Source organism: Coregonus lavaretus, assembly GCF_964263955.1.
Source record: "Coregonus lavaretus genome assembly, contig: HAP1_SCAFFOLD_9511, whole genome shotgun sequence".
NCBI classification, from domain to species: Eukaryota; Metazoa; Chordata; class Actinopteri; order Salmoniformes; family Salmonidae; genus Coregonus; species Coregonus lavaretus.
In genome coordinates, this window is record NW_028160025.1 from 2,501 (window position 1) to 14,695 (window position 12,195).

General features: G+C 47.0%; 1 protein-coding gene across 1 annotated transcript in view; it reads left to right on the plus strand.

Moving 5' to 3' along the window:
- LOC311122262 (protein disulfide-isomerase A2-like) overlaps nt 1-11,768 on the plus strand; it is a gene marked incomplete at both ends in the record, with an annotated part of 13,944 nt that extends 2,176 nt beyond the window's left edge. Inside the window, 3 exons of the mRNA XM_084196652.1 lie at nt 9,702-9,893; nt 10,222-10,342; nt 11,587-11,768. Of these exons, the coding sequence (XP_084052778.1) occupies nt 9,702-9,893; nt 10,222-10,342; nt 11,587-11,768 (495 nt within the window). The remainder of the gene's footprint in view (nt 1-9,701; nt 9,894-10,221; nt 10,343-11,586) is intronic.
- Between the last annotated feature and the right edge of the window lie 427 nt (nt 11,769-12,195).

Here is a 12,195-nt window from a genome sequence, read left to right on the forward strand (position 1 = left end):
AGGCCAGAGGTGGATGAATGCAGTGCCCTCGTTTGGGTGTAGGGACTGATCAGAGCCTGAAGGTACGGAGGTGCCGTTCCCCTCACAGCTCCGTAGGCAAGCACCATGGTCTTGTAGCAGATGCGAGCTTCAACTGGAAGCCAGTGGAGTGTGCGGAGGAGCGGGGTGACGTGAGAGAACTTGGGAAGGTTGAACACCAGACGGGCTGCGGCATTCTGGATGAGTTGTAGGGGTTTAATGGCACAGGCAGGGAGCCCAGCCAACAGCGAGTTGCAGTAATCCAGACGGGAGATGACAAGTGCCTGGATTAGGACTTGTGCCGCTTCCTGTGTAAGGCAGGGTCGTACTCTCCGAATGTTGTAGAGCATGAACCTACAGGATCGGGTCACCGCCTTGATGTTAGCGGAGAACGACAGGGTGTTGTCCAGGGTCACGCCAAGGCTCTTCACACTCTGGGAGGAGGACACAACGGAGTTGTCAACCGTGATGGCGAGATCATGTAACGGGCAGTCCTTCTCCGGGAGGAAGAGCAGCTCCGTCTTGTCGAGGTTCAGCTTGAGGTGGTGATCCGTCATCCATACTGATATGTTTGCCAGACATGCAGAGATGCGATTCGCCACCTGGTTATCAGAAGGGGGAAAGGAGAAGATTAGTTGTGTGTCGTCAGCGTAGCAATGATAGGAGAGGCCATGTGAGGATATGACAGAGCCAAGTGACTTGGTGTATAGCGAGAATAGGAGAGGGCCTAGAACTGAGCCCTGGGGGACACCAGTGGTGAGAGCACGTGGTGCGGAGACAGATTCTCGCCACGCCACTTGGTAGGAGCGACCGGTCAGGTAGGACGCAATCCAAGAGTGAGCCGCGCCGGAGATGCCCAGCTCGGAGAGGGTGGAGAGGAGGATCTGATGGTTCACAGTATCAAAGGCAGCAGACAGGTCTAGAAGGACAAGAGCAGAGGAGAGAGAGTTAGCTTTAGCAGTGCGGAGAGCCTCCGTGACACAGAGAAGAGCAGTCTCAGTTGAATGACCAGTCTTGAAACCTGACTGGTTTGGATCAAGAAGGTCATTCTGAGAGAAATAGCAAGAGAGGTGGCTAAAGACGGCACGCTCAATAGTTTTGGAGAGAAAAGAAAGAAGGGATACTGGTCTGTAGTTGTTGACATCAGAGGGATCGAGTGTTGGTTTTTTGAGAAGGGGTGCAACTCTCGCTCTCTTGAAGACGGAAGGGACATAGCCAGCGGTCAAGGATGAGTTGATCAGCGAGGTGAGGTAAGGGAGAAGGTCACCGGAGATGGTCTGGAGAAGAGAGGAGGGGATAGGGTCAAGCGGGCAGGTTGTTGGGCGGCCTGCCGTCACAAGTCGCAAGATTTTATCTGGAGAGAGAGGGGAGAAAGAAGTCAAAGCATAGGGTAGGGCAGTGTGAGCAGGACCAGCAGTGTCATTTGACTTAACAAACAAGGATCGGATGTCGTCAACCTTCTTTTCAAAATGGTTGACGAAGTCATCCACAGAGAGGGAGGAGGGGGGGGGGGGGGTGATTCAGCAGGGAGGAGAATGTGGCAAAGAGCTTCCTAAGGTTAGAGGCTTGGAATTTAGAGTGGTAGAAAGTGGCCTTAGCAGCAGAAACAGATGAAGAAAATGTAGAGAGGAGGGAGTGAAAAGATGCCAGGTCCGCAGGGAGTCTAGTTTTCTTCCATTTCCGCTCAGCTGCCCGGAGCTCTGTTCTGTGAGCTCGCAATGAGTCATCAAGCCACGGAGCTGGAGGGGAGGACCGAGCCGGCCGGGAGGATAGGGGACATAGAGAGTCAAAGGATGCAGAAAGGGAGGAGAGGAGGGTTGAGGAGGCAGAATCAGGAGATTGGAGGGAGAAGGATTGAGCAGAGGGAAGAGATGATAGGATGGAAGAGGAGAGAGTAGCGGGAGAGAGAGAGCGAAGGTTGCGGCGGCGCATTACCATTTGTGTAGGGGCAGAGTGAGTAGTGTTGGAGGAGAGCGAGAGAGAAAAGGATACAAAGTAGTGGTCGGAGACATGGAGGGGAGTTGCAGTGAGATTAGTAGAAGAGCAGCATCTAGTAAAGATGAGGGGGGGGGGTGAGTAGGACTTTAAGGGCAAGGTATTAAACTATAAAGAACTACATAAATACTACTAATACTACTACTACTACTACTATTACTACTACTACTACAACTACTACTACTACTACTACTACTACTACTACTACTACTACTTGTGAGTAGGGGGGGACGGTGAGAGGGTGAGGTCAAAAGAGGAGAGGAGTGGAAAGAAGGAGGCAGAGAGAAATGAGTCAAATGTAGACGTAGGGAGGTTGAAATCCCCCAGAACTCTGAGGGGTGAACTTATCAAGGCGTCAAGCTCATTGATGAACTCTCCAAGGGAACCTGGAGGGCGATAGATGACAAGGATATTAAGCTTAAATGGGCTAGTGACTGTGACAGCATGGAATTCAAATGAGGAGATAGACAGATGGGTCAGGGGAAAATTGAGAATGTCCACTTGGGAGAGATGAGGATTCCTGTGCCACCACCCCGCTGACCAGATGCTCTCGGGGTATGCGAGAACACATGGTCAGACGAGGAGAGAGCAGCAGGAGTAGCAGTGTTTTCAGTGGTAATCCATGTTTCCGTCAGCGCCAAGAAGTCGAGGGACTGGAGGGTAGCATAGGCTGAGATGAACTCTGCCTTGTTGGCAGCAGAACGGCAGTTCCAGAGGCTGCCTGAGACCTGGAACTCCAGGTGGGTGGTGCGTGCAGGGACCACCAGGTTAGAGAGGCAGCAGCCACGCGGTGTGAGGCGTTTGTGTAGCCTGTGCGGAGAGGAGAGAACAGGGATAGACAGAGGCATATTTGACAGGCTGCAGCAGATGGCTACAATAATGCAGAGGAGATCGGAATGAAATGAACTAAACATCTGGGAAAGGAGAGAGCGGGGCCTCCCTCACCACAACTCCCAAATATAACTCTCCCAACTTTCACCTCAGAAACTATAATTGTTGTAAACTACAGAGGTTCAATGTTTTCTAGGAATAGACTAACTTAGTTTATTCAGCTAGCTAACTAGGTGCAGTATTATTCCGTGAAAAACGTCTGGGCACCGGACTACTACTACTACTATTACTATTACTACTACTACTACTACTACTACTACTACTACTACTACTACTACTACTACTAAACTATACAACCCTATATATTTATACAACAGGTGGGTCTAATCCTGAATGCTGATTGGTTAAAACCGCATCCCAGCCGGTGTCTATTCCACAAGTTACCACCGGCTAAGTCTATTTACTCTGTTCCATCTGACTGCACAATCCACTGTCTCATCAGCCCAGCCAGGCAATTTATAAACTTGATCTCCACTATGAAAAGCATCTAGACATTATCTCACATTTCTTTTAGACTAACATTTTGTTTTCAACAGCGGAGATTTGTATAAACCTTGCTGTCTGTCTCTCAGACATTTGCAACAATGTTTCAATATTCAAATTTGATCTCCAGCTGTCCCATAGTAATGAATGGGTCGGGACGAGACAGACAGCCAGTCGAAATCATGAATCAGCTGCATCATTTTTATGGATATATACAAAGAAATGTCAATTGAAAAAAGGTCAAACCAAACGAAGTGCAGCTAGTTTGCATCTTTCCAGCTTCAGTTTGAAGTGATTGTGTTAGCTGTGTTGTTGGCTAGCTCCTCTGAACAACAGTGTCCTGACGAGAGAGCACATGTTCTATGCCAGACGAAATCGCGCCTCATTAGCTCATTGTTAAATGTCACTAGAAAATAGCTTAAACAAATGTCACGATCGTCGGTGAGAGAGGAGGACCAAGGCGCAGAGTTGAAGGCGAACATATTTATTGATAGAATGATCACACGATCAAAACGATGACGTGACAGTCAATGGTAATACACAAACCAAATACGAACAAGAAACCACAATGAATGAGTGCCAAACGGCTACCTAAGTATGACTCCCAATCAGAGACAACGAGCTACAGCCGTCTCTGATTGGGAGCCACCCTGGCCAACATAGATCTACAAAACCAGAAAGTGAAACCTAGAACACACATAGACTATACACACCCTGGCTCAACATATTAGAGTCCCCAGAGCCAGGGCGTGACAACAAATGCAAATGTGGCTACTTTGTTGTTATTCTGCCTGTTATTCTTGACTGTAAGTTAGCCGTAGTTGGCTAGCTAGCAAGCAAGGGATAAGAACGTTGCCAGCCAACATTTAGAATGGGTCCATAGATACAGAACAAAAAGACTGAACGACTGGGTCGCGTCTCTAGCAACCGAACCGATACAACGAACGACCAGCCGGCTTGGGTAGCAACCCTAGATTTGTGTCGCCACTATATCTTGTGGAAGGATGAAATAGTATGAATTAATTCATCAAAATAACGTTTTTAATAAAAATGTGTCAATCATTATTTGAATATGTTGGCAACCCATGGCAACCCGTTGTATAAAAGGGATAATGGAGGATATATTGGAACGGGTGTTTTGATCCTCCAATCACCGGCTTCGAGGGCATTATCACTTAAATATATCCTCCAATCACCGGCTTCGAGGGCATTATCACTTAAATATATCCTCCAATCACCGGCTTCGAGGGCATTATCACTTAAATATATCCTCCAATCACCGGCTTCGAGGGCATTATCACTTAAATATATGCTCCAATCACCGGCTTCGAGGGCATTATCACTTAAATATATCCTCCAAACACCGGCTTCAAGGGCATTATCACTTAAATATATCCTCCAAACACCGGCTTCAAGGGCATTATCTCTTAAATATATTCTCCAAACACCGGCATCTCGGCCATTATCACTTAAATATATCCTCCAAACACCGGCTTCGAGGGCATTATCACTTAAATATATCCTCCAAACACCGGCATCTCGGCCATTATCACTTAAATATATTCTCCAAACACCGGCTTCGAGGGCATTATCACTTAAATATATCCTCCAAACACCGGCATCTCGGCCATTATCACTTAAATATATCCTCCAAACACCGGCTTCAAGGGCATTATCACTTAAATATATCCTCCAAACACCGGCTTCAAGGGCATTATCAATTAAATATATTCTCCAAACACCGGCATCTCGGCCATTATCACTTAAATATATCCTCCAAACACCGGCTTCGAGGGCATTATCACTTAAATATATCCTCCAAACACCGGCTTCGAGGGCATTATCACTTAAATATTTCCCCAGTGTAGCTCAGTTGCTAGCGCATGGCTCTTGCAATGCCAGGGTTGTGGGTTCGAAAAGAGAAACGACAGTCCATCATTACTTTAAGACATGAAGGTCAGTCAATACGGAAAATGTCAAGATCTTTGAAAGTTTCTTCAAGTGCAGTCGCAAAAACCATCAAGCGCTATGATGAAACTGTCTCTCATGAGGACCGCCACAGGAATGGAAGACCCAGAGTTACCTCTGCTGCAGAGGATAAGTTCATTAGAGTTACCAAACTCAGAAATTGCAGCCCAAATAAATGCTTCACAGAGTTCAAGTAACAGACACATTTCAACATCAACTGTTCAGAGGGGACTGTGTGAATCAGGCCTACTCTTACTATATGTCACGATCGTTATAGTGAGTGGACCAAGGCGCAGCGTTGAAGGTGAACATATTTATTTAATCGAATGATCACACGAACAGCGAAACAAAACAACAAACGACGTGACATCCAAAGGACAAACCTAACTAGGAACCGAAAGGAACAAGATCCCACAACTATAGTGGGAAAACAGCCTCTATAAATATGGCTCCCAATCAGAGACAACCAGCAACAGCTGACACTCATTGCCTCTGATTGGGAACCACTCTGGCCAACACAGAAATACAATGCTAGACTCCCGACATAGAAACACAACACATAGAATACACACCCTGGCTCAACATAAAGAGTCCCAGAGCCAGGGTGTGACACTATACCATACTATGCTATACTATTCAGCACTATATATATATATTGGGAAAGCAGCCTACGCCGTAAGGTGGAGATCCGTCCCAGTTGGAGAACCATCGTCCCATATCTAAACTGTCTGCGCTGGCAAACGTTTTGGAAAAACCTGGTGAACTCACAGTTGAAAGACCATCTTTATATCAACTCAGTTTAATCTCAGTTCCAGTGGGGTTTTAGAGCCAAGCGTGGTACCTCTACTGCAGTAAGGTTGGAGGGGACATTCTAGATGCTCAGGACAAGACAAATCACTGTGTTTCACTTGTTTATTGACTTATCGAAGGCCTTCAACACTGTTGACCATGCCCTGCTGTTGTGTGGACTAAAACAGGTTGGTTTAAGTGTTGAAGCATTGGACTGGTTCCGAAACGACCTTTCTGACAGGACACAGTGGGGATGAAGTCTGAGTTTGGGCTTAGTAAAGGAGTTCCCCAGGGCTCAGTGGGGATGAAGTCTGAGTTCGGTCTTAGTAAAGGAGTTCCCCAGGACACAGTGGGGATGAAGTCTGAGTTTGGGCTTAGTAAAGGAGTTCCCCAGAACACAGTGGGGATGAAGTCTGAGTTTGGGCTTAGTAAAGGAGTTCCCCAGGGCTCAGTGGGGATGAAGTCTGAGTTTGGGCTTAGTAAAGGAGTTCCCCAGGACACAGTGGGGATGAAGTCTGAGTTTGGGCTTAGTAAAGGAGTTCCCCAGGGCTCAGTGGGGATGAAGTCTGAGTTTGGGCTTAGTAAAGGAGTTCCCCAGGACACAGTGGGGATGAAGTCTGAGTTTGGGCTTAGTAAAGGAGTTCCCCAGGACACAGTGGGGATGAAGTCTGAGTTTGGGCTTAGTAAAGGAGTTCCCCAGGGCTCAGTGGGGATGAAGTCTGAGTTTGGGCTTAGTAAAGGAGTTCCCCAGGACACAGTGGGGATGAAGTCTGAGTTTGGGCTTAGTAAAGGAGTTCCCCAGAACACAGTGGGGATGAAGTCTGAGTTTGGGCTTAGTAAAGGAGTTCCCCAGGACACAGTGGGGATGAAGTCTGAGTTTGGGCTTAGTAAAGGAGTTCCCCAGAACACAGTGGGGATGAAGTCTGAGTTTGGGCTTAGTAAAGGAGTTCCCCAGGGCTCAGTGGGGATGAAGTCTGAGTTTTAAAGGCTTAGTAAAGGAGTTCCCCAGGACACAGTGGGGATGAAGTCTGAGTTTGGGCTTAGTAAAGGAGTTCCCCAGGACACAGTGGGGATGAAGTCTGAGTTTGGGCTTAGTAAAGGAGTTCCCCAGGGCTCAGTGGGGATGAAGTCTGAGTTTGGGCTTAGTAAAGGAGTTCCCCAGGACACAGTGGGGATGAAGTCTGAGTTTGGGCTTAGTAAAGGAGTTCCCCAGGGCTCAGTGGGGATGAAGTCTGAGTTTGGGCTTAGTAAAGGAGTTCCCCAGGACACAGTGGGGATGAAGTCTGAGTTTGGGCTTAGTAAAGGAGTTCCCCAGGACACAGTGGGGATGAAGTCTGAGTTTCAAAGGCTTAGTAAAGGAGTTCCCCAGGCCACAGTGGGGATGAAGTCTGAGTTTGGGCTAAGTAAAGGAGTTCCCCAGGACACAGTGGGGATGAAGTCTGAGTTTGGGCTAAGTAAAGGAGTTCCCCAGGACACAGTGGGGATGAAGTCTGAGTTTGGGCTTAGTAAAGGAGTTCCCCAGGACACAGTGGGGATGAAGTCTGAGTTTGGGCTAAGTAAAGGAGTTCCCCAGGACACAGTGGGGATGAAGTCTGAGTTTGGGCTTAGTAAAGGAGTTCCCCAGGACACAGTGGGGATGAAGTCTGAGTTTCAAAGGCTTAGTAAAGGAGTTCCCCAGGCCACAGTGGGGATGAAGTCTGAGTTTCAAAGGCTTAGTAAAGGAGTTCCCCAGGACACAGTGGGGATGAAGTCTGAGTTTCAAAGGCTTAGTAAAGGAGTTCCCCAGGCCACAGTGGGGATGAAGTCTGAGTTTGGGCTTAGTAAAGGAGTTCCCCAGGGCTCAGTGGGGATGAAGTCTGAGTTTGGGCTTAGTAAAGGAGTTCCCCAGGCCACAGTGGGGATGAAGTCTGAGTTTGGGCTTAGTAAAGGAGTTCCCCAGGGCTCAGTGGGGATGAAGTCTGAGTTTGGGCTTAGTAAAGGAGTTCCCCAGGGCTCAGTGGGGATGAAGTCTGAGTTTGGGCTTAGTAAAGGAGTTCCCCAGGGCTCAGTGGGGATGAAGTCTGAGTTTGGGCTTAGTAAAGGAGTTCCCCAGGGCTCAGTGGGGATGAAGTCTGAGTTTGGGCTTAGTAAAGGAGTTCCCCAGGACACAGTGGGGATGAAGTCTGAGTTTCAAAGGCTTAGTAAAGGAGTTCCCCAGGGCTCAGTGGGGATGAAGTCTGAGTTTGGGCTTAGTAAAGGAGTTCCCCAGGACACAGTGGGGATGAAGTCTGAGTTTGGGCTTAGTAAAGGAGTTCCCCAGGACACAGTGGGGATGAAGTCTGAGTTTGGGCTTATTAAAGGAGTTCCCCAGGGCTCAGTGGGGATGAAGTCTGAGTTTGGGCTTAGTAAAGGAGTTCCCCAGGACACAGTGGGGATGAAGTCTGAGTTTGGGCTTAGTAAAGGAGTTCCCCAGGACACAGTGGGGATGAAGTCTGAGTTTGGGCTTAGTAAAGGAGTTCCCCAGGGCTCAGTGGGGATGAAGTCTGAGTTTGGGCTTAGTAAAGGAGTTCCCCAGGGCTCAGTGGGGATGAAGTATGAGTTTGGGCTTAGTAAAGGAGTTCCCCAGGACACAGTGGGGATGAAGTCTGAGTTTGGGCTTAGTAAAGGAGTTCCCCAGGACACAGTGGGGATGAAGTCTGAGTTTGGGCTTAGTAAAGGAGTTCCCCAGGACACAGTGGGGATGAAGTCTGAGTTTGGGCTTAGTAAAGGAGTTCCCCAGGGCTCAACGTTAATCCTTTTTACACTATATAGGGGATCTAGGGGAGACTGTTGAATCTGCTAATCTCCATCTGTACGCTGATGACAATTATTTATTCTAGCGCATCTGGTATTGAGAAGGCTTTTCAGGACTTACAGTTGGCTTTTGATGCTGTTCAAAAGCTACTTTTCGAATTGAAACTTGTGCTTTGATGCAAGGAAAACTAAATGAATGGTTTTCTCTTCTCTGAAAGTAGACAGATGGAGTCACTGGCAGATTTGAACTGTAAAAGGCCAGCAAGTTGATAGGGTCACCTCCTATACGTGTCTTGGGATCTGGTTCGATGAAAAGCTGAATTTTAAAGGGCACATTGATAACTTGACCAAGAAACATACGTTTATTTTTTATTTTTATGCACACATGACTGTAAGTCGCTTTGGATAAAAGCGTCTGCTAAATGGCATATTATTATTATATTACTACTACTATATACTACCACTACACACTACTATATACAGTATACTACTACTACACACTACTATATACAGTATACTACTACTACTATATACAGTATACTACCACTACACACTACTGTATACAGTATATTACTACTACTATATACAGTATACTACTACTACTACTACTATATACAGTACACTGTTCAGCAGCAGATTTGTCACAGTTTTCCAAGGTTTTCCTTGGTATGGGCATTGACAAGTGTGTGTGTGTTGTGTGTGTGTGTGTGTATGTGTGTGTGTGTGTGTGTGTGTGTGGTGTGTGTGTTGTGCGTGTGTGTTGTGTTTGTGTTGTGTGTATGTAGGTATTGTTCATCATGATAGATGTAACGGGACCAGTCAGTCATGTCCTGAAGTACTTTGGTCTTTCGGAGGGCGACGCCCCCACTGTACGCATCATCAACACCGACACCGTCAAGAAGTTCGCTCTAATTGGACAGATAACGGCTGCCACGCTCCAAACGTTCTGTCAGGGAGTTCTGGACGGAACCGTGAAGGTAAACAACCACCCGACCAATCACATCACTCCTACCCCTACAGCTAGCTAATCACATAACGCCTACTACTCGAGCTAGCCAATCACATCACTCCTACTACTAGAGCTAGCCAATCACATCACTCCTACTACTAGAGCTAGCCAATCACATCACTCCTACTACTCGAGCTAGCCAATCACAACACTCCTACTACTAGAGCTAGCCAATCACATGACTCCCACCACTACAGCCAGCCAACCAGTTCAAGCGTACCCTTACAGCCACACAGGGTTTAAAATCAGAGGTTAAAGGTTAGAGGTCAGAGTATAACTGTGTGTTGTGGTTCCAGTCCCACCTGCTGAGTGAAGAGGTGCCAGAGGACTGGGATAAAGGACCCGTTAAAGTTCTGGTCGGGAAGAACTTTGAGGCTGTCACTCTCGACAAAAACAAGAATGTCTTCGTAGAGTTCTGTAAGTCAACTATTCCAACCCAGCTGTATCAATCATCAGCAGTTCAACTTTCAAAGCGTGGCATAAGAAATCCCAGCCTCTCTGTACTACAGGTAACTGCTAAAATAAAGGAAACGCTTGAGTAAATGAGGGATACAAAGTATATTGAAAGCAGGCGCTTCCACACAGGTGTGGTTCCTGAGTTAATTAAGCAATTAACATCACATCATGCTTAGGGTCATATATAAGAATGCAGGGCAGGCCATTAGTTTGGCTACCATGGCAACGCCCCCATCCACAGGGTACGAGTGGTCCCTGAATGGTTTGATGAGCATGAAAATGATGTAAATCATGTGCCATGGCCGTCTCAGTCACCAGATCTCAACCCAATTGAACACTTATGGGAGATTCTGGAAGGGCGCCTGAGTCAGTGTTTTCCAACATCATCAACAAAACACACCATTTTTTGAATTTCTCGTGGAAGAATGGTGTCGCATCCCTCCAGTAGAGTTCCAGACACTTGTAGAATGTACGCCAAGGCTCACTGAAGCTGTTCTGGCTGCTGGTGGCCCAACGCCTATTAACACACTTTATCTTGGTGATTCCTTTATGTAGCCAGTTACCTGTAGCTAGTAGCTAGCTAAGTGTAAGTTGAGCTAGCTAACTAGCTAGCTAACGTTAGCTAAAGCTAGTGTGTGTGTAGATACAGTACCAGCTAGCTAGCTAACGTTAGCTAAAGCTAGTGTGTGTTTGTGTATATACAGTACCAGCTAGCTAGCTAACGTTAGCTAAAGCTAGTGTGTGTGTGTGTATATACAGTACCAGCTAGCTAGCTAACGTTAGCTAAAGCTAGTGTGTGTGTGTGTATATACAGTACCAGCTAGCTAGCTAACGTTAGCTAAAGCTAGCGTGTGTGTGTGTATATATACAGTACCAGCTAGCTAGCTAACGTTAGCTAAAGCTAGCGTGTGTTTGTGTATATACAGTACCAGCTAGCTAGCTAACGTTAGCTAAAGCTAGCGTGTGTGTGTGTGTGTGTATATACAGTACCAGCTAGCTAGCTAACGTTAGCTAAAGCTAGCGTGTGTGTGTATATACAGTACCAGCTAGCTAGCTAACGTTAGCTAAAGCTAGCGTGTGTGTGTGTGTATATACAGTACCAGCTAGCTAGCTAACGTTAGCTAAAGCTAGCGTGTGTTTGTGTATATACAGTACCAGCTAGCTAGCTAACGTTAGCTAAAGCTAGCGTGTGTGTGTGTGTGTAGATGCCCCATGGTGCGGACACTGTAAGGAGCTGGCTCCAGTCTGGGAGAAACTGGCAGAGAAGTACACTGACCGTGATGACATCATCATTGCCAAGATTGACGCCACGGCCAATGAGGTGGAGGGAGTGTCTGTGTCTGGCTTCCCTACGCTACGATACTACCCCGCCGGAGAAGACAGCAAGGTAACCTTTAACCCCTAACCTCTGACCCTAACCTTAATCTCTAACCCTAACCGAACGAGGTGGAGGGAGTCACACACAATCTAGCTGAAGGATAGAAACGCTACACTTTCACACCTCTATCACTAACTACACTCTATCACTAACTACACTCTATCACTAACTACACTCTATCACTAACTACACTGTGTGTGTGTGTGTGTGTGTGTGTGTGTGTGTGTGTGTGTGTGTGTGTGTGTGTGTGTGTGTGTGTGTGTGTGTGTGCTAGAGAGCAATGAGGAAGAGATTTGAACAGTCAGGTAACATGATAAAAACCAGTCACACCTGTCTACTATAACAATACATTCTCTCTCTCTCTCTGTCTCTCTCTCTCTCTCTCTCTCTCTCTCTCTCTCTCTCTCTCTCTCTCTCTCTCTCTCTCTCCTTCTCC